Source organism: Amborella trichopoda, chromosome 11, assembly GCF_054954075.1.
Source record: "Amborella trichopoda isolate Santa Cruz 75 chromosome 11, AtrichopodaSantaCruz75HAP2 v2.0, whole genome shotgun sequence".
Taxonomy (NCBI): Eukaryota; Viridiplantae; Streptophyta; class Magnoliopsida; order Amborellales; family Amborellaceae; genus Amborella; species Amborella trichopoda.
Window position 1 is genome coordinate 41,474,164 of NC_142346.1, and position 27,617 is coordinate 41,501,780.

The window sequence follows — 27,617 nt, forward strand, 5'->3', positions numbered from 1 at the left end:
AATGCCGACTTTGGACGCAAAGTCACCATGGGAAGTACCAATTTTAACCCCTCTCTCTCTTCATGCTGCTTAAGTACTTGCTTTTCTAATTTATTTGGTAGGATTCTCTTAAATGATTTCAAATATATAATTTCGAAGTATGTCACCCTCATCCTCACCTTCTTAAGAAGCATTTTTCTTGATCCTAAATTTTGAAGATGGTCTTAAAAACTTAAACCAATATCTTATTTATATTCACAAAATGATCACTCTCCAGTGCTGCCCGTGTTCTTGTTTTATGATTTATTGGACAGGATTCTATTAATTGAGTTCAAATTATATAAAATTTTTAAGGAATAGCGTTTCAAGGAAATGTGTGAAGCATGCGTATTACTAGTACTAGTGAAAAGCTTAATCTTGAATTACTAGAATTAGTGTCATAAAGAATTTAGGTATGATTTGTATAAGGTAGCAATTTTACTTGTAGAAGTAAGAATATGGTGTTCTACTCTGTCCATTTTAGTTACAATACGGTGTTCTACTCTGTTCATTTTAGTTACACTACCTAAATAAATTAAATGGTATGGATTGCTATGGCTTTACTTCTACAAATATGGTGGCAACTTCACAAACTTTTTGTAAAAAATTTAACCTTACTAGTATCAGTGACATAAATAGTTTACCCTTAAATCATTGCCTATGATAAATCAATGGAGCTTAAAAAAAGCAAAATGACTACCCTCCTTGGCACAAGTATGTTATGTAGCTAAGGTGTATTCAGCATAAGAAGATTATGGTCAAGTCGACATTTGCAAAAGTCAGTTCTTCAAATTCTTCAAAATGGATGGTCTAGATCTGATTTTGCAGTAGTAATAAATTTGTAGTAGCTTTGGAGTGCGAAGCCAAATTTTTTGGGAGATTGTTTTTCAGAGCGATTACTCCAAATAACATTTGATTTGGATCTCTAAAAACTCTTCATTCTTTGCTCCATTACCCCCACAATTTTAGAGCCCATATCACAATGGTGATGACTAATATGGAACCCTAACCCACAACAAATGTTGTTTTTTAGAGGGCCAAACATTATAGTCTTGGAAGATGAACTATTTACCCCGTAAGAGAGGAACAATTTCCCATTAGAGATGAGCAATTTAACACTTAAATTTCAAAATATCCATAAAAAACCACACGGTCTTGAGTTGGAATTGTTGCAGATGGGCAAAATGTTAAAAGTAGTTCATGGGTATATTGATACATCTCCCTAGTATTAATGCTCCTAGAAATAGTTTTCTTTCCCTAATATTTGATAAGGCCTACAAATAAAAATCAAGTTCTTAAAATTCATCCATCAAGGATAATCATTATTTCTTTCATTCCATAACTTGATATGGGTGACACTGAGCTCATTAAAGAAGATTCAAAAACCAAACTCCAAAAATGGTGCCAATTTAGAGTACGATCATCATCATCATGGCCATCGTCAAGCTTTTTTCTAACTAATTGGGATTGACTACACAAATCCTAGTATGCTATTATGCTTTATTAAAGGCTATTACTCTTAATAAAGCCATAAGTCTCCATATCTACCAATTTTGAGGACGATCCATATTTCTATGTTTAGGAGAGGGATAGACACATATGGTTATTCATTCCATCAAAAACATGAGTTTGGGTGGGGAAGGACAATGTTTTGGTGCAGCTGGGGCCCTTCTTATGAGGGGGGCTCAAACTCCATAACCTAAGATGCAAATGACTAATATGCCTGAATAAGGGCCCCCAACCAATTCATAAAATTTCATGATCCTTATCGCTTTTCGATACAGCTCAGTTAAGCATCATCTGCAATTAAACCGAAATGCCTCAAGTAACTCAATGACCATCTTCATTCCTCTCTCTCTCTCTCTCTCTCTCTCTCTCTCTCTCTCATATGCCTTGTGAATGTTTGGAGTTACAAACTTGAAGGAAAGAATGCCACCAGTGTTAGTAACACGATATATTCTAGAAAAAATTACCACCACCACCATGTGTTATGGAAAATTTGTCATTTTTCCATTCAAATATACAACTAATATAAACCTAACCTGTACCACATATTCTGACACTTGCTATATATAAACCAGAGGACGTTTCAAAATAGTCCCAAGAAGCCAATTGTACAACTTATCACCTCTCCGTCAGCAATGATTCGAGAAGAGCAGCTTCTTCTTCCTGCAAAACACTCAATGAGATCTCATAATACAAGTGGAAGGGCGATGTTACATAGTCTAGAGCACCTCATTGATGGTTCTACTCACCACCAGAGCATTAAATTCTGTCTCCTCATCTAGTGCACCAATAATGGCTGGGTCCTCCAAAAGATCCTGATTTTGCACCATTCAAAATTTTATGACATTGTTGGCTCAAACAAATGAATTTTATGAGATATTTGTACAAAAAAAAAAAAAGAGATATTATGGCAATCTTCATAATGATGGGGTCCAAATTTTGGCAACTTCATTACTTCCCCATTAGAGTTAAAGCAAGTAATAAAAAGGACAACTACAATCAGCCCAAAAAAGACCTAAGTTCACAAATTGACTTCTTTCTTCTTCTGAAGGCGACTTCAAATGAGGAACATTAGGTTCGAGGACAACACAGAACCAGCCCATAGGTTTTCAAAGGGCATTAGTAGGGCCTCATGTTAATGAAATTGTTGGGCAGGAAATCCGCTCTCTCTCTCTCTCTCTCTCTCTCTCTCTCTCTCACACACACACACACACACACACACAAAGGTTGCAAGGATCATTAAGGACATCCACTTCACATGACACGAGCTCAATATCTTAATAAAGAATCCATACAGCTACCGGAACCCGAACCTTCAGCTCTGAATATGGAATATTTGGAATCATTTATTTGTAAAGCTCAAAAACTAAGGCAGGGAGTCATTTGATCAGAACACCCGAAGAGAGAGTATTCCTACCACTAATCATTTCTGTGATTTTCCCAATCCCTCTTTCCAAAATAGCAGAAAGATCTATTGTGCAGACCAGGAATGTGGATCTGGGTGGAGGACATTCCATTCCACGCATGAAGGGACTTTCAGACAGATCCGGAATAAGTGAAGTGGCTTTCTAAAAATTCAGAAATCTTTTGAAGCCACCCCCATGCTTACTGCACATCCTCATCAAAACCTCGACCCATCCTTCGCGCCCAAATCCATTTTTCTCAGCATCTAATTCAGACCTACAAACTTACCATTATCCATAACAAAGGACAAGGCCTACCCCAGGGAAGAGGTTTGCCTCTGGAATTCACCCTGGGGATGGACCACGATAACAGGATCACAGGAAGCGATATGGAACATGATCAGGAAGAGTGGTGCACGGTAGTCTGTATGGGCCACTGCAAATGATGGAGACCACATCAGCAGGTCAGGCCTGCACACCACGAACAGGCATCCAGATGGCATAAGTCTATTGGGGAAAGCCTGCATCTCCAAGTGGAGCATGAAATGTCAACCACGCGAATCCAGCCCAAGGAATTCAAACTTCCCTGATTTCCAAATTAAAGAGAGATACATATTTGCCTCCATTTTTAGAATGTCCTGATTAGAACCCCGTCCCCTAAACCCACCCTCACCCCACCAAAACCAGTAGGCAAACGTACCCACCCATCCAAGTATCCAACCATCCATAATGCCATGGGTCAAATCAAAATCTACCAGCCCAGCTCCCACCTCCCCCCTCCCCTTCCTGTCCCTTTCCCCAATAACCAACTACTCTTTGCAATGCAGGCCCGCTCGAGTCTGCCCCTTGAGCAAATCCACATGTACTCAGTTCCCTTCACCCTACCTGGGGCACCCACACAAAGGGGGACGGGGGTGGGGTTGGGGTTTACCTCCTTTCTCCCTCCCCCTAAACCAAAAAAAAACAACCCCTAGCACCTGCCCCTGACCCCGGGGAACTTATCCCCCCATTCCTGGTATTGTTTCCCTCTCTGAGCCCAATAAATGTAACACCCCCTTCCCTCCAGACAACACTCTGCTGGAGATCCCCCCAATCCCCCAAGCCGTCCCTGCCATCCCATCCACTTTCCCCCAGACCTTTGTACATCTACCTTCCCCCAAACCTTAGTACAAGAAGGCCCATTCCCACTCCCCAACCACCGTAAGCCGACTATGCCAGCCCTTTCAACACTGATGTGGAGTCCTCTCTTTCTGTGGACTCCCAAGCAGATTGAATAGGTACTGTTTGGAGCCCAATGTCGAGATGTTTTGTAGGCGATGAGCTTCCTGGACGATGACACCCCACTGACATTAGCAAATTTTGGCAGAACAGTACTGTCCCTAAGGGCAAGGTAAAAGAGATCCATAACCTGTTTGGCGGAGTCAAATAAGAAAAAGGAGACCCCCCATCACCCAAAAGTTTCCTTCTTGGCTATGTCCCCCTAGGATAGCCCACATCCCAGGGGGCTCCAAAGGCACCTGGCCACATCCTCGAACATCCAGAAATGCGCAATGTCCTCAAATTCACTATGTTTCGGCCGAAGCCTTCGGATTTTATGCCTAGACCGAAGCGAATTGAAGCCTTGAGCTACAGCTTCGGTCAGATTCAGGTCTGCTTCAGGCCAATTCGGCCGAAGCAAAAAAAAAATCTATATAAATGGTTTTTTATTTTTTTGAAATTTTTATTTTTAATTTTTTGATTTTTTTTATATATAAATATCTAAGTTATTTATATTAAATTAAAAAAAAAGTTCAAATCTTTCCCCGAATAGGCTGGAGCACCGAATTGCTTCATTTTTCTCACCAAACCCAAAAAGACACCGAATCGAATTTGACAACATTGGAAATAAGAATTATCGTCTGGAACATAAAGAACATATGGGGCTTGAGAGACCTCTTAATAAAAAGGCGCTCCTGATATATTCCCATAAGTATATCCCTGAGGTCCTTGCCATTGTAGAGACCAAGCTCCATTCCCAACCCTTCATATAACCCTCTGAGTCTGGGGCAGACACTCCTGCCAATACTCTCTTGAAGTTTAGGGGGCATCAGGTGGCATCCTAGTCATCTGGGCCATCTCTGCACAACCTACTCGTTTCAGAGTTGGGGTCTTTCCAGGTTTATTTATTTCTTGCCAGAACATCAAACAACTTTCAGTGGAAGTTATCAGCCATGTATGGCCGTAATAGGCCTAACCTGCACGAAAGTTTTTTAAGATGAGCACGATAGGTTGGATCCTTGTCACCTAGGCCATGGGTAATAGGTGGGGACTTCAATGTTACCAGGTGGTCCTTCGAAAAGAATAGCAATGAAAGGATCAGGGCCAGTATATCCACTTTCTCTGACTTCATATTCAGGAACAATCTACTGGATATCCCATTCACGGGGCCAACTTTAACAGGTAAAACCACTTTATCAACCCTAGTCTTTATCCAAAACTGATAGACTCCCCACTCCCCTTGAATGGGAGGAGAAGTTCCTCGGTGTCTATTCCTTTTCCCTTCCAAAACAAAACCTTGGACTATAGACCTATCCTTGTAGATTCTTTGGCCCGTAACGATGTTCGCGAGTTTCTCACCATTTCACACATGAATAAGCAAGAAATTGCAAGACTAGAACTGGTGTTTCAGTCGCTTTTTGTCTTTTTCTGCACTTGTTACTTTTGGTTTATATTATTGTGGGTTAGATGAGGCCAATTAGGAAAGGAGACAAGGTAGTGACAAAGAACAAGTTGTGTTGGATCATGTCCAGTGGAAATGTAGGAGATGCAAATCAGATGATTTTGCCTCAGGTGAATGAATTTTGAAGCTCCTACTAAATAGTTTTTGCAGTGAATGTGAGTGGGTTATGGTTCTTTATTTTCAGGGAATCGTATGAACAACTAAACACCATAAGCATGGTCGTCACAATCCTCAAGTAAGATTACTGTCTGAGTAACTGTAATTTTTTTTTTTGGTTAAAATATTTCCAAAGCAGTAGGAATATGTAAGGAAATAGAAAATGGTAGTGCACTTTCCGAAATATTTCCAAACCTTAGTAAGGAAGAAGGGGGAAACAAGCACACTTGGAGAGCGCAGGACAATGGAGAGTTATATGCTTCGTTCGGGAAGGATGAATCGCTCCCGAAAAAGAATCTATTGATTCTCTCCCAATTGGTTGGATCGTAGGTGTGATGATTTACTTCACGGGTGAGATCTCTGGTTCAAGTCCAGGCTCTTTTGATTTCCAAGAATTCAAAATAGTGACTCAAAGAATGTCCCAAAAAAGTGACCTATAATGGAATTTTTTGATTTTCAGAAGTAAAATACTTTACATGATATTTCTGAAAATTAGCACTAGACAAGGGTTTCCATAATGAAATCTATCAAACTTATTAATTGGCATATTTTCCTCATAACTCCAAAAGTGTGAGCGAGAAGAAATCTTAAGGCTTTTGAAGAAATAAAGCCAAGGAATTTTCAAGTGGGAGAAACCTAAGATTTGGACTAAAAAGGAAGAAAGGTGAAAAGGTTGCTATTTCTTTGTTGTAAGTTAAAGAATGTATGTAGAATACAGGCTAATGATAGGAGTGGCTACATAGAATTCCAGATTATAAATTCAAAAAACATTCTTCTTTTCTTTTATTAATGGTTGGAAATTCTACTCACAATTGCCACAAAACAATACAAAATTAAACCAACCACAATCTAGGATCTCTACAACTCACTGCCAAATAAACTTTATTCGAAACTTGATACAGAATAACAACTTTAGGAAACAAAATATAAGAAAAGAACAACAAATAAATAAATAACTAAGGGAAGACTTACTGGACTGTTGCCTAGGCCTACCTTCTTAGGGCTTAACACCCCCCCCACACCTGATCACCTAACCAATGGGGCAATTAATTCCTCTTAGGGCGTAGCACCCCGCACACCCGACCAATGGAGCAATTAATTCCTCTTAGGGCTTAGCACCCCACACACCCGAAGACCTGACCAATGGAGCAATACCTCCTGGATCCACTGAACTGGAAAGCACCTCTACACCACCCTTTCTAAAGCTTTAGGGCTGAGACCATAGGTCACAATTAGAGATTCACAAAGAACCCTTTTTGAACTAGGGCATTCCACAAGATGGCACCTACCCCATCTAAAACCTAGGGTTGGGTGTGCCCCTTTCCTCTCTAGAGAGGTGCATGCCACCTCAACACTTATGGGGCATGGTGTGCCACCTAGAGAGACAGAGGTCTAAGAGATGTGTAGAGATTTTTTTTTTTTTGTGGGGTTGGGGGTGTGTTGGGGGGGGGGGGGAGGTGGGGGAGGCTCTTTATATAGGATTTATCCAGAATATTTAGGTAATTTGTGAGGTGAGAGAAAGAAAAATCTGAGCCATCCATCTCTAAAATCAGCCATTATGATCTGAAATGAATATTTAGGAACCTTATCCCCTAAGATTTGACCCATTATCCACTTCTATCTTATTTAGATTATGACAAGTCAAAATTATCTCTTACTTTAAAAATTCCTTAGCTCACAAAGGTATAAGTAGGAACTTTTAAAACAAATAAACCAGTCAAAAGATAATCTAGATCAGATAAATATCCAATAAAACAATTTTCACTAAGTAAAATATTTCAAGATAACTCAATAGAATACTTTTCATCAAATTAAAAAAAGAAAAAAAGAAAAAATAAATGAAGCGTCCCACTTAGTGGGGCATGTAACCCATGCGTGCCACCCCCATGTAGGCCCCACATGCGTAGAGCCTAAGTCCTTAGCCCCCCCTCCCCCCACTTTTAAAAAAATTTCAAGAGCACCCCCTACCTTAGAAATTTTCAGAAATCCTCTTTAGGGAGTTTTTAATAGATTTAAAACAATTCTAAACTTCTAAAAACATATCCAAAATCTCAAAAATACAATTTCAATTGAAAACAATATTTTTGAAGTTCTACCAAAAAACAAATACTGCATAGAAGCAGATGAGTACGATATAGGTCAAAAAATAAACAAGTGACTGTCAGGGCACTCCACCTGTGCCAGGATCCATGATCCAATACTGTTTTCTCAAACCAATCCGACATGACCCATGACCGACAATTAAGTGCAGGGGCTTAGGATTGGCCCGTTAAAGCTGGCCAATAAATAATGGAGCCATAGTCCTAGACTCCTAGTATGTGGATTACAAGTCCCCCCGGCACCCCCAAGGGAAAGTCAAACGCACATAACACTATAGTGCAAGGGGGTCTCTCTCTATGCACATGTACACGTGTCCCTCTATATAAGGCTGTTTTCCAAAATGCCGCGGTCATATATACATGCAATATGAAAGTTTTGTTGAGGATTTTGTCATTATTCTCACAAGCCTTCATCCGCACACAGGAGACCACACAACTCTCTTGGCCTACAAACAATGTCCATGAGTATCTCTCAAACCTCAACAAGGTATGACTATCTATAAACCTTCAACACTAGTGCCACATGCTCAGGAGTATGAGTTTTAGACATGACCGAGGGCCATGGACTGCCCAACCCTAGGTCAGTCAACCACAATACACTCCCATTGAAGTGTATAAGTCACTATGATTTATTATATTCACATGCTCTCACAGCCTTTAAAGGCCCCAACAGCTAAGACACGGTGGCATCCATGTAAGTCTGCTTTAAAGCCTTACTCAGGTATTCTAAGGGACTTTATATCAAGTTTTGTGAGGAATCTACCTTTTTGAGTCGAGAGTGTATGGATGATTTCATATTTAATAGAAAAGAATTCAACATATAAGGGCATGATTTATGGCCCGCTATAAGTTTCGAAATAAAAAACTTGTACATATGTGAAACTAAGATATCCCTATGTACATTATTGTTAGCCCACACTCACAGCAATATATATATATATACACACACAGAGCAAAACACCCAAAAAGTAAACATGTATATAATGGGCAACAACATTCGACATAGAGTTCGATCTTTTGCTTTTTCTTCTTTCTGGGGATAGGGAGCAGGTGGTGCACAACCACTCCAGGTGCATTTTTCATTTCTTTTGACCAATTAATGAAAATACCAGTTATTTTATTTTATTATGATTAGAGGTCCCTTGCCAATATCATTCAATATTGCACAAAGCATAAAGTATACATCTCTAGATGACCCCAGTTCATAATGGTTTCCACAAAAATTCCATTCATCAGTAAAGTAGCCCAGTTTACCTATAAAAGCATTAAATTCTAGGAAGGTCCCATATTCTGTCGAAAAGCACATTGAGTGACATATATCAAAGAATATCCCAATTATTTATAACAGATGCATCTTACGATTTTAACCTACCATATCAAGTGCATTTATGGAAAATGCAGTTTCCTAAATTTTATTGAAAATTTGTTTGCTCATTTAAAGAAACAAAGATAGCAAGAAAGTCACAAACAGGAACTTATTTCATTAGTTGGAAAGACAATTTTCAAGGCAATGGCCAAGACAGCTTACATCTTCAGCAATTTTCAATTGACCATTTGAATCCTGCAAAGGAATGATACAAGCATATTAATATTCAAGCAGTGTTTCAAAAATCACCCAGCCGACTCAGTACTTGTCCAAGATAGCTCAGCTCAGGACCCCGGTAAATCCTGTAACAAAACCTAGGACCTCAAACTGAGTCTCACCTTATTTTGAAACCTTTTTTGAACGTTTTACTGATTCATCCAAGTCAATATTTCGACTTGCCTGAGTTGAACCAGTTGACTCAGGCTCGGGACCTAGCAAGTCCCAGCAAGAGTCCGGGTTCTTAAACCGATTTCAAGCATTTAATAATTTGCACTATGATTTTGATTTTTCGGTTTTGTTTTTTGGCTAAGCAAATATATAACCTCGAACATGTTAATGAACAGCATAATCATCGGTCGAAGATCAATAACTTTTCTTCAGGTACTTTAATCTTCAAGGGTAAGTTGCAAGGATATGTTCTTTTCATCTTTATGATGGCGGTCGCAAAATACAGAATGGAGGTAAGAGTTGGGCAGTTTGCAGTCTTAGCGGATCTCTGGGCATAAGAAACTTTAGTAGCAATTCAATCTTTTGACAAATTCGATGGATTCCTTCAGTTTTGGGTGTGTCTGTATATTTGTCTGTGTGGGAAATTTAAGCAAATCACTCAAGCAAAATTTTCAAAGCCAATGGTTGTATTATTTCAAACAACAGGCAAACTTTTAATATAAATTGAAAAGGAAAATAATTTTCTATTGAAAAGAAAAAAGAAAAACTAAGTATTAAGGATGAGAGACCTTCACAGCAAAAAATAGAAGTGGATCGGATGGAGTATAAATCATATACTGTGTCCCATCCTGCAAGATAATTGATACAACATAAATTAAGTGCCAACGATGATGCTTATCGTAATAAAGTATGTAGTTGAATATAGTTTCAACAGATAAGAAAAAACTATCGTATTTCTATTTGAAAAGCTAAAAGATATCAATCTAGAAATTATGACCACACATGAGTATGCTACACAAGGATAAGGCATAAAAACCAATAAACAATATCAACATAGAAAAATTTCAAGCTGATGTGCACTCACATATGGCTACAAAAAATAAGTGATAATCTTTAAGGATGGTATAGTGCCCACATGATGTGGATGCCTCGGCAGTTCCGATTGCACAAGTTCCCTTCGACGGTTCAAAATACTTTTTTATTCAAAATACTTTTTTATTATTTTTTATGGGTGCACTCTATAAAAGTGAATCTACGCCCCAATTTTCAAGTAAAACCAATTGGTAACTAAAAAAAAATAAGATGAATTTTTGGCCCTTGGATATGGCCTGGTTCAATCTGAACAGTTGGAAGAGTGCCCATCATCCACATTATGTGGATGGGAGACTTTCCCTTAATTTTAAGCTTGCTGAACATGAAATGCTCTGCTTAAAATTACATTTAGAAGCATGTCAAACAGGTCATCAGTGGATTAAAAAAGAAAAAAAGTGAAGAATTGTCAATAAGCAACTGGGTCCAGCACATAAATGGGTGCTTGACCTTCATGATCGCTGCCTTTAGATTCATACTTGTTTTCTATATGACATATCATCATATTACCCTGTTTCCAATTATCCCGTACCTATTATGGCAGATTACACTAAGACACTTACGCACCAATTTCTGCCCTATTCTGTTGGTTATTGAATATTACTATTCTGATGCTTGATCGATAACACATGATTCATATATAGAGAGTCATATCGTAACTCTAATTCTAGTCATATGATAGCATTTAGGTAACTGTCAATGAAGAGTGAATTAAAAAATTTATCAATTAAAAGAATATTCCTCTGTATTTATGTTTTTCCAGAAAACATAAAGACAATTTGAGGGGGCATCTACCACTAAGGATACTAGATAAATGCTATCCGGAGGTGATTCCATGTAGGTTGAGAAGAATTTTCCCTGAATTCAAGATTTGCAGATAATTATTGCAATGTGGAGTTTATTCATGTGAGAGAAGCCAATGAGGTTGCAGAGAGCTTGCTAACATGAGTGTAACCTAGCATTCTATAGAAATTGCTATCTTAGGTACACCTTTATTTATCTCCATAGTCCTTATTTTTGTATTCATGCAGACTTATTCAGGAAAGGATTTTCTTTCCTTTTCTTTGTTTTTTCTTTTTTTGGGAAGAGAAACGAGAAGTCCTTGTCTGTCCTAGCTTCAAAACAAGTCAAGATATAGATATTAGGGCACATATAACTAAGCTCCCTCGGGAGGATAGTTTATCTCTACTCCCTCGGCCAAAAGACCTACTTGGGAGGATCTTTTCAATCTAAAATTTTGAGAGCCACTTAAGAATCAATAGATGATTATTCTCAAATCAAAAAAAATTGAAACTTAAGCTTCTTAACACTTAGATCTCACCATCTAAAAATTGGATAGTCTCTATTCAAGCGCAAAGATGGCACAATTAGAATTTTTTGTTTTTGAGGTTAATCAATGAGTTGAAGTGGTTACATCCCCAAAATTTGAAGTCTTCAAATTAATTCTAGGTGAAGTTTTACCCGAGGCAGTAAATGAATTTTCAAACTTAAACAAGTATGGTTTTATGGATGTATATACACAACACTTCAAAAGAAATTTCTTTACTCAATAAACTTGAACAAAGTCATTTTTCAGCAACCATGAATGAAGCAATATTCCAACATTTCAATGACACCAAGTCAAAATTAAGCACATGCACACATGTATGCACTACTCATGATAGCAGGGTTAAAAAGATGCATCAGATTACGAATTTATCTTGTTTCCAAATCCAGAGAATACATTCTAAATGCAACATGAAATGATGTATTTGAGACTCAATGCCCTCAAAAAAAAAATTAATCTATTCTACTTACATGCCCTTGAAGTACCCATGGATGAAGTGGACGCAACTTGATGGTATTAAAGAGTAGAAAAATGATTGCCATCAGTGAATGACATGCACAATTTTTTTTTGAATAAAGACATGCACAGAAGTTGACTACAATAAGAAGGCACATGCTCCCTACCTGATGGAAGCAGGTTATTTCTATACCCTCAGAAGGCAAACCATCAATGTCCTGACAATCATCTGCAAATCCAAGCACATGATTGATGAAACAATGCACATAAAACAATTCAAGGACAATTTCAACAAATACACAAATGCAGAATAAAAACAAATCATGTCAACTTGATATCATCAAACTGCTGACTAGAAGATTACAGAACTTGTTTTAATAGGCTGAAAAAGATTTAAGAATAATATCTTCTGAAGCCAATACAAATCCAAATTACAGCATTTTAAGACATCATTCCAAAAACTAACAAGAAAATTCAATCACAAAAACTGCTGATCAAATTTGGGGGAATTTTGTGTGAAGTTACCCCCAAGAGATTCGCAGTATAACATCTCCCCTTTTTCCCATGCATGAATTCTAAAAATCCCACAAGGCAAGTCACAAGGGGTCAGAACTCAGAAGTTGTTGGAGGGGCAATTTCCAAGTCTGCCCCTCCACTGAAAAAGCAGCTCAAAAGAACCACCAATTAGCAAAATATTAACATTTGCAATACCGACATTTTACAAAAACTCATTACCATTTGGTGTTGGAATTCGAAATTGCAATAAGTCTATGGGAATTTTTAACTACCTAATTAAGTATCATTGTTTACAACGAGATATCAATGTTTTGGAACACCCGTATCTTGTAGTAATTGGTTTTTTGGAAAATAAGTATCATAAACAAAGTTGGCGCTTTTAAAACCACTCACATATTGAAGGAGAACAAAATTTGGAAATTGCACCGCTGATAACTTTTGAGTGCCAGTGACATGCGCCTTGAAGGCCTTTCCATGACTTATTCAAAAGAAAATGATAAGTTATTATATTATGCAACTCTCAGGGGTAGATTACTGAAATTCCCAATAAATTTGCAATACTCGCTCTGGAAATTTACCAACTTTGACTTTCCAAAACATAGACATAATGCCATTCACTTCTATTTTTTGTACATCTTCCTTATCAATAAACAAGTTAACACGTTCAGAAAAAAAAAAACATAATGTCGTTCACAAGGTTTCAGGAAAATATTGTTCTGACTATTTCTTTGTCAAGGGCATTATGTTTTTAAAGCCGCATACAAACACAGGAAAAAGTCGTGATATGTGATATTATATTACAACTAAAGCAGAAAACTGAACAGATCATACTGGCTTAGTGAAAGGGATAGTTAAACCCCTTTGAACTTTGAAGATAGTGCCAACTCCTAGGAAAACCATATAATATAGGCATACCAACCCTAAATTACCTTAGAATGCTACATCCCAAAAACCACCCTATATCACTTAAGAAACCTGAAAACCACACTTTTGGCATCCCAAATCTACGACACTCTCAGTAACTCAACCAAATTAAGTCGACCAATAGTCCATCTTGTAGCAAATTTTGTAACCTTTCTAATGGTTCAAGAATCAAGTCAATCAGATATCTCCAGAAAGTTATGGTCCAGTTCCTGAACAATTTCTGAAATAATCAGATGCACCACTTGCGACACTGTTTGTACTATGGCCAGGTACTAAATGTGCTATTCAGGGTTCAAGTTGCATTGGACCTGTCAAATGGGGGCCATTTCGTGGGGGAACCTTCCAGAAGCTTTGGCAAGCATGCCCATGTTTTGGACATACTTTGGAAATTAAATATTGGGCAACCATTAGAAACCTTAGTGTCCTAGCATAAACCTAAAACTTGGTGTTTCATGCATTTTTCAAAATAATTTTGTCTCTCTGCAAATGAGGAACTTAAATTCAGTCAGACATTGGTGAGACAGAATAATCAAAGGGGTATAAGTATTTTTAAGCATGGGAGGTCTTCCTTAAGCCACATTGGGGCTCACAAGAGGGAGAGACATGAGGTTTTCAGGTGCTTTTAATTTGTGTACCTTCGTGTGCATGTGCATGGCTGGCCAGGTGTGGGTTTGGGTGTGGGTGTCGTTGTTGGGTGTTGGGTGTTGAGAGCAGAAGGCTTTCTTTTTGCTACCCATGGCTACACATGCTTGGGGCATGTGTGCGTGTGGCAAGGACTGCAGTGGCATGCACTACTGACAGAGCTATGCACCGCCATGCTTGGTTAGTAGCAATGTGACAAAATGTGTGCACAACCATAGTCTGTGGCAACGGTGAGTATGGGCCACTGCAGTAGAGACTGTTCTCTGCAGTGGTTTGCACAACACAATATGTATGGACCATAGCGGAAAGTGAACTATACGCCACAGTAGATCTTGCAGTCTCACTCTTGTAAGAGTACGACAAATGTAAGTGGTACCACCTTGCCATGCCCTTAGGATACCAAACACACTTTCTCTCTTACTCCTTGATGTTGTCTGTAGCCATTTGAAATCTGCCAATATGTTGACCTTTCCCACATCTAACTACATGGCTACAAATGCTTGGGGGCATGTGTGTGTGTGGCAAGGACTGCAGTGGCATGTACTATTGACAGAGCTGTGCACCGCCATGCTAGGTGAGTACCACCGTGACATAATGTGTGGACTACCATAGTCTGTGTAATGGTGAGTAGGGGCCACTGCTGTAGGGACTGTTCTCCGCAGCGGTGGTTTTCACACCACAATAGGGTGTATGGACAACGGCGGTAAGTGAACTATAGGCCAGAGTAGATCTTGCAGTCTCACACTTGTGAGAGTGTGACACATGTAAGTGGTGCCACCTTGCCATGCCTTAGGGTGCCCAACACACTCTCTCTTACTCCTTTATGTTGTTTGTAGCCATTTGAAATCTGCCAATGCATGTTGGTCTTCACCACACATCTAACTACTCTAACCCCGAGTTTTTTAAGGGGCTTATAGAAGAACAAACACTAGAGAAAGAAAAATAACTCCTAGGAAGTTTATCCTGAAACTTCTCAATACTTCTTTCTCCACTTCCTCCATCGTTTACTCTGCAAAACAGCTGCTTCTGTTTCTTTCTCTCTCTAGAACTTGTGTTGCTCCCACAGCCTACTGTGTGGTGTTGTTTTAATCTCGAAACAGTGAACTTTTAATAAGTTTTCCTCGAGAGAAGTGGCAAATCAGTAAGATCTTGTGGCTCTGGGTTTCTCGAGTGGAAACTAGAGATATCAATAGTGCTTCATTAGGAAGTTGTGTCCTGACTCCTGAGAGTTATTTCAATGGACCCTCTATTGCATGCTAGGAAATCAAGGAGGGTGTCAATTACCTTGAAGGCAGTAATGACTCCACTGTGTGTCCTCGGATCCAAAAAAGAAGCACTAATTCAATTTTTTTTTGACTTTTGAGTTCTATCATGTATAAAATCACGTTTTGTAGGGACCCTAAACCAATATGAATACTACTCTGGATGAGACTAAGGACCCAGTCTCAATTTTCCCAAAAACCAGCCTCCATAGGATTAAGAAGACCCTAATCCTAGCATCCCAGATTGTGGGCACAACAAGCCCATGTGGACCTATAGATCCCATGCAAAAACATTCCTTTTCTTCAACAAGTACCATCAACGCTTCAAAACAACCACATTTCAAGCTTGATCTCCAAAACTATAACATAGATCAGAGACCAAAATCCTTCCATTTGATCTGATAAGTGCCCCAAGGCTCCTGGGTGTTCAACACATACAGGCCCCACTAGGTATTTTTTCTCTCTTTCTCCATTAGTTTGCATTTCTTTAATTGGAATATACTAAATGCTAAATGCTTAGAATATACTAAATGCTTAGATCTGATATTTTCTTTTCTTTCTTTGATGTCTCTAGAAAATTTCTTTCATTTTCTTCCAAACAATAGGATCATCAGTGCCCAGCTATTAACTCGAAGTGGATGGATCACAAAGTTTGATTTTCTGAGTTAATTTCGACTGGAACCTCCTTTGGGGCTGATCCATCTTTCAGATCATTATTTTCAAGTTCATAGTGATTCAAGGAGAAAAACCATAGTTAAGGGAACCTTGTGGGTAGCGTGACGATCCCGCTCCGGAACCTCAATCCCCATGGATCTAGTAGGGACCCCAGGTTTTTAATTTTGGGATCTCGTTCCCAAAAAAAGGGGGATCACGTGCCATCCATCAGTGAAATCCAATTCCATTTCGAAATAGATCCCCACTCCCATCAACCATGGTCCAAGGTTTTGGTACATTGAAATCTTGGGTTCCATGTTTCTGGGATCTAGTTTGATTAACAGATAATACCAGGTTAAAGATTGCCATTGTCCAAAGCTCCCATTATTTAAGAATCATAAGTTCCATGAAGTAAAATCCATTCCCTTTTTTGCATAGCACGAAGTTCCATTATTTTAGATTCTTAATTTGAACTAGGCATGGTCTATATTGACCCATTGTTTTATTAAGTCCAGTGATTTAAAAAGTGGACCGCCTAGCCGCCTGGGCGCATCGCCCAAGCCTAGGAGGCCAATCTGGGCAATCCATCCCAGGGTGGCCGCCTAGCGCCCAGCCCTGGGCGGCTGCCCAGGGCCTGCACTCCACCCAAGGGTGGAAATCCATTTCGATGAGAGCAAATTTGGCCATTTTTCGTTGTTTTTAAGGCCCAAAATTTAGGGTTTTAGGTTCATTTGAAACCTAAACCTTGTAAAGAGATAAAACCACAAAAAATTAGATTGTGGTGAATTTTTCAAGATCCAAGGGTCACTCAAAGTTAACCAAAAATGATCAAAACATCACCCATTGATACTATATTTACTTTTTGATGGTTTGCAAAGTTATTAGAGGGAGGGTCTTTTAGAAGATTTTGAGCATTTAGGAACATTTTTGAAGTGGAAGTTTGAAGATTGAGCAATCAAACTCAGTTACTCAAAGTAAGTGATTTTTTTTATTACTCTAGCCTTTAGTAATTTGCATTATTTTTTAGATGTCTTCTTCGGGATCTAATAGGAGTGGTGATCCCGGTTGGAAATACGGTTATAACCCAGATCCTAATGATAAAAATTGCATAAGATGCAATTTTTGTGAAAAGGATACAAAAAGGGGCATAAACCGGTTCAAGAAACATCTACCAGTTCAAGAAACATCTTGTCGGTATCAGGGGGGATGTTGCCCCATGTAAAAAGATTCCTAATGTTGTTAGAGAGGAAATAAAAAATTTTATGAACTTAGTGAAAATGAAAAAAAATGAGATATTTGCCTCTATAGCAGAGATTAGGTTTAGGGTTCGAGTCAATTTTGATGATGATGATAGTGATGAGGAAAGGATTGGGGAGGGATATCAAGAGGTTGAGCAATCCATTATTAGGGGAAAGGGGTAGGGAGTTGTAATTGCTTCTGCTGTTGAGAGTAAGAAGCCTTGGGTTAGAGGTCGTATGGATAGTTTCTTACCTCAGCCTGACCCTGAGATTGTAGGAGAGAAAACAACAAAGCAAACCACCAATGAAAATAGAATAAAAAAGAAAGAGAGAGATAGAGCTGCGTATTATTTGGCTACATGGTTTTATGAGGCGGGCATTCCTTTCAATACCGCTCACTTGAGCAGCTTTTATGCTGCAGTAGAGGCAATTGGCCAATTGGCCCTGGGATGAAACCCCCAACCCCATATTAGCTTTCAGAGCCTTTTTTAAAAAAGGCAGTAAATGCCACGAAGGAAGCTGTAGGACTTACGAAAGATGCATGAACTCAATATGGGGTTTCTCTTATGACTGATGCTTGGAGTGATAGGAAGAGAAGAAGTCAAATGAATTTGCTTGTGAATTGTCCAATAGGGACTGTTTTTTCGAGGTCTATTGATGCCTCTGATCATATTCATGATGCCCATTACATATTTCAAATGATAGAGAAAGGAATCAAGGAGGTTGGAAGCATCTTGTTGTTCAGGTTGTCACAGACAATGCTGCTCATAATGTTGCTGCATCTAATTTGTTGCGCATAGCTTATCCTAGAATCTTTTGGACACCATGTACAGCACATTGTATAGACCTCATGCTTGAGGCTCTTAGCGGTTTAACCGAGATATGAGGTGCAGTGAAGAAGGCCAAGTATGTTACAAATTTCATTTATAGCCACCATATCACCCTCAGCATGATGCGTACCTTTACAAAGAAGAAAGAGATTGTGAGACCTGGGGTCACGAGATTTGCGACCTAGTACTTATGACTAGATAGCATACATTCGAGGAGAGTGCAGTTGAGGCAAATGTTTACCTCAGATGAGTGGAGAGCATGCAAGTGGTCTAAGGCTCAGGTTGGGAAGAAGGTGAGAGATATTATACTTTCTAAGGGCTTTTGGCGAGGGGTGAAGGACACTCTTAAGGTATTTTTCCCTCTTATCAAAGTCCTTCACATGGTTGATAGTGACAAGCCTTCTATGGGCTATCCATATGATGCTATGGAGAAATGCAAAAGTGAGATAGCCTAAAATTTCAATGATGAAGAAACCCGCTACAAGCCTGTTTGGGAGATTATTGTTGATAAGTGGGATAAGTAGATACATCAGCCATTGCATGCAGCTGGTTCTTTTTTTAACCCAGCTTTGTTTTATATTGACGAGGATATACAAACAAATGACACAATTATGGATGGATTTAATAACTGTGTAGAGGTGCTAGTCCCTGATCTTGAAATGCAAGACATTATATGCGCTGATGAGCTGATAAATTACAAGTGTTCATTAAAGTCTTTTAGGAGTTCAATAGCGATGAGGCAAAGGACCAAAATTAATCCAGGTATTAAATATTATTATATTAATAATATTCTTAAATTCATCTTCATCAAGTACAACTGTTCAAGTAATCAAGTATTATTTATTTATGATTTTTTTTATTTCTTTGCAGCCCATTGGTGGAGCCAACATGGGCGTAGCTCTCCAAATTTACAAAAGTTGGCCATTCGGATCTTAAACCTAGTCACTTCTTCATCCGGTTGTGAGCGCAATTGGAGTCCTTTTGAAGGAGCAAGGCCATTAGGGTAATTTGTATAATTTTATAAATAATAGATGAACCATAGATATTAGATTTTAATTAGTTCACTTTCATTTTATTTTGTTAGGCTCATACAAAGAAAAGGAACAGGCATGAATCAAAAAAGCTCAATGACTTTGTCTATGTCAAGTATCGATTCTTGAAGGATAGATTTGCTAAGACAGATAATAGATACCCCATCAGATCAAAAAATATGGACAATGCTATGGAGTGGTTAGTTGATGATGATGAGGTCGAGGGACATGAAGGATTGACATGGGAAATGGTCATGGATGCTTCAAGGACATCAGCTGACCCTCCTAGGGCCACTAGAGCTACTGCACAAAGAACAAGGATGGAAGAAGAGGAAGAAGAGGCAGATTCACAAGAGACGGAGGAAGACGAGTCGCAATATATCGAGGAGGGTGACAACTCCGTCGACTCCGATGAATATGATGCCAATGCAGCTGACCCAAGATTTTCTGATGATGAATGCATGATGATTGTTGAATAATTATTAAACTTTATTACTTTGAACCCAGACCATACACTATGTTTGGCACCCAGACTCTCCTTACTCTCTGCCTTCCTACACCTCCATTCAGACTTACCAATTCCTGACCTACGTTCCTACCATCTCCTTCTTACCGACTCTGCCTGCCCCTCCCTCGGTTTACCCTGCTTATCCTCTTGTTCAAGATCTGGAGAACACCCCAGTAGTAAACTCTCCTCCCTCCACCATACTGAGTTGTACCTTCCTTCGCCCCCCGTCTCTGAACCACTGCTTGCCTTTTCTCCTCCAATTAGTACTAGCCCTAGCTCTCCTCCTCTCCCAACCCTACCCTCCGACCTTTACCCAACGGAACAGAGCCTTGCCTCTTCTGATGAGACTCTCGGTGAATCTCGAACCTCGGGTGCAGAGGACGCACAAGAGAACCCAGAGGTCGGGTCTTTTTCAGATGAAGACAGAATGAGAACAATGTATAGGATCATGGGCTTTGAGCACAATGGACCTGAAGAACCTGCTCACATATTCATCACAGCTGGCGTTGACAGCAGACTGCAGGTAAGAACCAAAGGTCAAAGAAAGATTTGCAACTTTTTCTCTTCCTTCCCCTTCCCAGGAAAAGTTGTAGATTTCAGCCCTTCCCCTTCAATCCTTGGTCACCCGAGGAGGTCCCCCACACTTTCCTCTTCCTCAACGTTTATTGGTCCAAATGAAGTTGCTCATTTGGAATATTAGAAGTCTTGGTCAGGACTCTAAGAAAGATGTTGTCAAAGCCTTTACCCTTAAACACTCACCAACTATCCTAGCCCTTCTTGAAACCAAACAACCTGAGCCTGACCTTAAGCTTGTTCATCGGGTCTGGGGGAGGAGACCTTGCCAGTGGGTCTCTCGGCCGTCTGATGGTGCCTCTGGAGGTATTTGGGTGATCTGGGACCCATCTAACATTTCCCTCCTATCTCATTTAGTAGGGGAATTCTCAATTAACCTCCTCTCTAATATTTCAGAGGGAACCCCTTGAAAATTTTTGGCTATTTATGGCCCCAATTCTAACAGCTTCAGACAAATACTGTGGACTGAGTTGGATCACATATCCTCCCTTCCACATCCCATTTGGTGTGTGGGGGGAGATTTTAATGTCATCTGCTGGTCCCACCAGAGGAACTCCTCATCTTCTATCACCCAAGAAATGAGGGATTTCTCAGACTTTATTAACCGAAATCAAATAATTGTTATCCCTCTCCAAGGCTACAATTACACTTGGTCACTCTCTCAAAACTTGATAGATTCGTGATCTCTGCTAACTGGGAGGAATTTTTCCCTACCTCGCAATCTTTGGCCCTTCCTAAACCTACTTCGGACCACTGTCCCATCATCCTCGACACGAAGCTATTAATAGGCGCCCTCAACCCTTCCGTTTCAAACTTCACTGGCTTCTTGAGAAGGACCTCCCAGCCCTTGTTAAATCTTGGTGGAATTCCTTTGACTCTCTGGTCTCGGGGAGAGCGGGATTTGTCCTTCAAAGGAAAATTCAGCTTCTCAAAGGTGCTCTCAAATCTTGGAGCAGTACCATCCCTGACAATTTTATGCAAATTAAGTCCTCCTTACTGGAGAGCATCAAGAACCTCGACGATATTGAAGAGACCAGACCCTTAGACGTCTCTGAACTTGATCTTAAGTCTAAGACTAAGATGGAGTACCTCGCAACCCTGAAAAAAGAAGAAATCTTCTGGTTTCAGAGGTCCAGGGTTACTTGGTTGAAAGCAGGGGATCATAACACTGGTTTTTTTCACCGGATAGAAAACTGTCGGCGTAGAGACAATGCTATCTCGATGATTAAAGTCAGCAATTCTTACCTTACCCATGCGGGTGATATTGAACAAGTCATCCTTCACTTCTTTCAAAACCTATACTCTGCTCCCTATGAACCCAAACCCAATTTTTCGACCCTAGACTTCCTTTCTCTCAATGATGACCAAGCAGCCTAGCTAGAGCGACCTTTTTCTGATCCTGAGATTCTTAACGCGGTCAAAGCCCTAACAAGTGACAAGGCCCCTGGGCCTGATGGTTTCCCGATTGCTCCCTTCAAGGAGTATTGCGACGTAGTCAGTCAGAACTTTATCAATTTCTTCAAGGAATTCTTCCATAGGGGCATCATAAATAAATCTATGAATGCCACTTTCCTTGCGTTGGTGCCCAAAAAAGGAGGAGTTGAGGAAATTAAAGATTTTCGGCCTATCAGTCTCCTCAACTCCTCCTAGAAGATCCTGGCAAAGGTTTTAGCGTCCAGACTGCAACTTGTTTTGCCTTCTATTATCTCTCACTCCCAATCCGCCTTTATTAAAGGTAGACAAATTTTGGATGGGGCTCTGGTGACCCATGAATGTGTTCATTCAAAACAACCAGGCCTCATCTTTAAAATTGATTGGGAGAAGGCATACGACCATGTGGACTGGTCAGTTTTGGACGTGACTATGGTTAGAATGGTTTTGGGGAAAGATGGAGGAACTGGATAAGGGGATGTTACTCAAACCCTCACTTTTCCATCCTCATTAATGGAGCCCCTGTTGGCTACTTCCCCTCTTCTAGGGGTCTCAGGCAAGGAGATCCCCTCTCCCCTTTCCTCTTCGATATAGCGGCTGAAGTTTTTAGCCGGTCTTTTGCTCAGGTCTACCAAGCTGGCCTTCTCACAAGTTTTAAATCTAGCAAACAGGGGCCCACTATCACTCACTTACAGTACGCAGACGACACTTTAGTCTTCTTGGATGCGACAACTAATGAAGTAAAAAACCTGAAGCTTTTCCTTACCTGTTTCCAAAATGCTACTGGTTTCAAGATTAACATGGATAAATCCTGCATGATGGGGGTAGCTTTACCACTTGGCCAGATTGGGGATCTCATTTCAGATTGGGTTTGTAAAGTCCAAAACTTGCCTACTACGTACCTGGGCCTTCCCTTGGGTTTCGATAAACTTAGAAAGCAGCTCTGGTCCCCTGTGCTGAATAAGGTCGATCGTAGATTGGCCGGGTATAAGGGTAGATACCTTTCCTTTGCAGAAAGAACCACCTTGATAAAAGCCACCTTAGCGAATTCCCCAATCTATCTCATGTCCCTTTACCATATGCCTGCTCAGATGGCTAACCGCCTGAACCAGCTCATGAGGAATTTCTTCTGGTCTAGGTAGGATGACAAGAAGAGATACCACTTGGTGGCCTGGAATAAGGTTTGCCAACCAAAAGAGCAGGGTGGTCTTGGGATAAAGGTATTGTGCAAGCATAATGCAACGTTACTAGGGAAATGGTGGTGGCGCTTAGCCACTCAGCCGAATGACCTTTGGGCGCAGGTTTTAAAACACAAATACAAGACCCCACATGAGAATTTGCTCCCTGATAGAGCTCAAGCCCATAATACCTCACGGGCATGGAAGTCACTCTTGACTGTCCTGTCTTCTTTTAAGAAACATATTAGGTTCCACCCGAGAGAAGGGACGAGAGTTAAATTTTGGCTTGATCCATGGTTAGGGACTTCTCCCCGCCGTGAGGCCTTCCCTACTCTCTTCGCTCTGGCTCGAAACTAAGAGTCCTCTATAGCACAAGAGCTTTGCAGCTTGGGGAGCCACAGAGTATGGAATCCTTCCATTAGAAGGAGCCTAAACGAGGTTGAGATGGCTGATTTCCAAACTTCTGAACTCTTTGCAACCCTCTCTTTTTCTCTTCACAAGGAAATGATGATATCATTTGGACCTTAACCCCCTCGGGTAATTTCTCAGTGGCTTCATTCTACCTCACCTCCTTTCCCCCCCCCCCCCCCCCCCCCCATCCGAAAACTTTTCTAGAATTTGGTCCACTATTGCACCACCAAAGTTCAGGCCTTCAATTGGCTCAGTTTCTCTAGAAAAGCCCTCATAGTTGGCCAACTTCAAAGCATAGGAGTGCCCATTTCGAATAGGTGTGTCTTGTGTGAATGCAAGGAGAAAACAAATCCCCATTTGTTCTTGCTTTGTGCATTCTCTTCCGGCCTATGGGGCAAGGTTTTACAACTATTTGGCATACAATGATTTACCCCACCCTCGGTAACAGCCCTCCTGTCCTCCAACCTTGAATCAGGCTGGCCTAAGGCTCGTAGAATACTGTGGAAAGCAACCTTAGCTGCTACCATTTGGCTGCTTTGGCTGGAAAGAAAGTCCAGAATTTTTCAAGGGACAAAGCTTTCAATTTTGACCATCTTTCAAAAAGTTACCACCCTGGTGACCTTTTGGGCATCCAACTTGAAGTTCTTTGCTGGTATTCCTGGTTCCTTCTTCCTTTCCCATGGGGGAAATATCCTTCTTCACCAACCACCACGAGCAGCTAGGCCAAGTCTTTGGTTACCACCGAGCCAAGGTAGCATCAAACTTAATTTTGATGGGTGCTCCTTGGGGAACCCGGGCCCAGCAGGGGCCGGGAGTGTTTTCCAAGACTTTTAAGGCAATATCCTCCTCACCTTCTCCGAATACCTCAGCTTCAGAGACTCTAACTTTGTGGAAGCCTCAGCCCTCCTCATTGCCCTCAAAAAATTCAACTCATTCTGGGGATCAAGCTTGATTGTGGAGGGTGATTCCAAGAAGGTCATCTCTTGGGCCAGTAGGATCTGTGATCCCCCTTGGTGCTTGTTACAAGTGTTTGAAGAAGTTCAACAAATTTGCAGGGCTATGGACGCCTCATGGCAGCATACCTGGCAGATGTCCAACAACTTCGCGGACCGGCTGGCAAAGGAGGGTGCTAGAAGACAGGGCGAGGCAGCTCACACTGGCTCCACTTTCTTTTTTGCTTTGGACCAGTGAACCCCTTGTAATTTTGTGGGCCTTTTTGTCCTCATACTCAATGTACGACAGAAGGGGGGAATTTTTATAAGCCCTTCCCTGTCTCTTCTTTTTGTATATCTTTTATTGGGGGGAAAAGTCTTTTACTGTACAGGGGTGTTTCTCCTTTTTAACCAAGAGTCCCGTCTAGTGGGTTCACCCTGAGCTACAAAACTTTGTACTTCCCTTTTTCTACAATACAAACGTTAACATTATCAAAAAAAAACTTTGATTGAAGTATTGTGTATTTAACATTTGAACTATTGAAGATTCTTTTTGAGTCTTCAAGTATTACTTTCATAGTTTTATAATTTGGTTGGTTGGCATATTTTAAGTTTTAATTGGATATGGATAATGGAGTATGAACCGACTTATGGATTATGGTTATACTTATGGAATGTGTGCTAAATGCTAATATGTAGTATAATTTGAATATAATAGATAGTCTGATACTCAAATAACTGCAGAATCCTTATTTGGACTCAACTGGGCCGCCCAGAACCCACCTAGCGCTTTTTGAAACACTGATTAAGTCCTATTGTGTAAGCCATTCCCCTAAGTTGTGAGAATATATATTTCATTTAAAATCTTATATTTATGATATCCTATTGTTTTGGATTCTTAAATCACAATGATGAATCCTCTTAGTCATGAGATGAGAATATATGCTTTCATTTCAAGCTTTAAAAAGCTTCTTTTACATCTGAGAGAGATAGAGAGAGAGAATAGTTCATTTTGTCCTCTTGCCCATTCGAAGAGCCAATCTTTGAGAAACAATGAAAGAAGAGGAGACTGCATTCGAAGAAAATGACCCTTGAGTGGTGGGATTCTGAGATGTTGGGCACTCTGAGAGAAAGGTGCATGCCAAACTTTGTCATGGCCTGAAGATGTAGTGGGAGGGACAGGCCTTGGTAATGGAGCACTCTGACGAGCCCCATCATCAGCATCAAGGTGGTCGCCTCATGCTTCTAATGCCCTAACATCATCCTCAAGGTGGTCATCGTCACGATGAAAATCCCATCCTTCGTATTTCTCTACGTAATTTGATTGCAGTTTACTTAACAACCTATCATTGTAGTGAACATAAACCAATGACACGGAGCGTTGAGAATTTAACTTGTTCCACTTAACAGTGTGAATATAACTACACGCACTCCAGTACATGACGAGCTGACACTTTGAGACAACACCTTAACAGCTAGTGAATATAATTCAGGAACCCCACCACCATATAGATCCTACGAAACAACTGACATTGTTCCTCTGTCGGAAATGGATGCCAGAAGTAAGAAGACTCCTTATTACTTACGAAATCACTAATGTGATGTCGTATTTTATTCCTCTCATTCTCGTTTTGGTACAACCTCTCAAGAGCAGCAAGATAAGACGCTAATAATTCTTGATCAAGGTGCAACTTTAGCCTCTTCTCCCCACCAGGAGTTGGCATAGTTAACCATTCCCAAGAGTAATATTTAGGACTTAAAACACATGCCAAACATAGTTAAGAATCTCAATATTAGAACAAGAGAAACCCCGTTATATGACATACTTAAACCTCGATTCCTTAACCAAGGGAACTCGTACTAGCTCTACTTGAAAACCTCATTTTTATGTATAGTGGAGCTTAGATTCCTGCTAGTCAAAATATCGAACCCATTAATATGGGATCTCGCTCCCATAAACCTAAGGATCTCATTCCCTGTCTTATTCATTGTACGAACGCAGATCCTAACCCTAGGGAGCTTCTGCTATAGGGCGGTTCGACGAATCCCGAACCGATCCTGCTCTTGATCCGGCTCCCATCTCCAACAACTATGTGAGAAACCATGTGGTTCTCTAGCCCAGATTGCATGTAAACAATTTGGCACCCACCATGGGCACCAAATCCTAGGAGGCCAGAGTTTGGGATAATCAAAAGTAGGTCCCTAATCTGCAAAACATGTCCAAAATGCATGGACATGCTTCCCAAATTTCTAGAAGCTTTTCCCCATGAAATGGGTCCCATTTGACAGGTCTGACACAACTGGTTCAGCAGATGATACATACAGTACCAGTCATGGGACAAGCAGTGTCGTGGGCAGGCTCCTGCATTATTTTCAGTTCTCAGAATTCCTTCACTGCTTTGGCCATAACTTCCCAACAGCAGCTCAATTGATATGATTCTTGAACTGTTGGAAGTTCCTAGAAGATGGAATATGGATTGACCAAATTTAGTTGACTTCTGAGAAGGCTGTGTTTGGAAATCCAAAGGTGTAAATTTCATGTTTCTAAGGGTTATAGGGGGTACATATGTTCATGAGGTTCTAACGTAATTTACGATTAGCATGCCTTTAGTTGGGGGGGTTCCTAGGTTTTGGGAATTGGGTTCTAAGCTAGTCAAAATTAGGTGTCTTCACATAGTTAGCAAGACTAAGATCTAAAATTCCACTTCAGTAGGCAAGGCAAGCTGTGACAACAGCCAATCAAATGGATGAGATCAAAATTTAGGACAGGATTGCGTGATCATTCATTTAGACTAGTCTTCTCCATCTAGAGAAGAATCGTGCCAGAATAATTTAATGAAGGCATACGGACATTAAGGACATTGCAACAATGTTGTTGAAAATTGTATATTCTGGAGCATCCCGAAGAGAAAATCCATCTCGCTTTCTCTCTTGCAATCAATAAAATATCAAGGTAGAAATATTCTTGTTCTAAAACTCAATAAAATCAGGTCCAAGTTTAACAAGAGAACCCATCTCTATTTTTTTTCTCTCCAGAAAATTACAACTGGGAGATTAGCAATCTACTGGGGTTCCCAGAAAAGGTTGAATTCCAAGCTGACCTAACCAAAAGAATATTTGGACAAGGTCATAGACATATTCAAGTTGAGATAAGTTAGTAAGGAATCCAAATCAATTGAC

General features: G+C 40.2%; 1 protein-coding gene across 3 annotated transcripts in view; it reads right to left on the reverse strand.

Moving 5' to 3' along the window:
• Positions 1–1,957: 1,957 nt before the first annotated feature.
• LOC18432907 (BTB/POZ domain protein TNFAIP protein) overlaps positions 1,958–27,617 on the reverse strand; it is a 33,335-nt gene continuing 7,675 nt past the window's right edge. Inside the window, exons 6-10 of one of the 3 annotated variants that reach the window (XM_011624576.3) lie at positions 12,475–12,536; positions 10,224–10,283; positions 9,430–9,462; positions 2,274–2,339; positions 1,958–2,187 (exon numbers count right to left, since the gene is read on the reverse strand). In XM_011624576.3, coding sequence (XP_011622878.1) covers positions 2,143–2,187; positions 2,274–2,339; positions 9,430–9,462; positions 10,224–10,283; positions 12,475–12,536 — 266 coding nt within the window. In that variant the 3' untranslated portion in view covers positions 1,958–2,142. The remainder of the gene's footprint in view (positions 2,188–2,273; positions 2,340–9,429; positions 9,463–10,223; positions 10,284–12,474; positions 12,537–27,617) is intronic. The other 2 variants (XM_020666419.2, XM_020666420.2) reach the window with 2 other exon arrangements.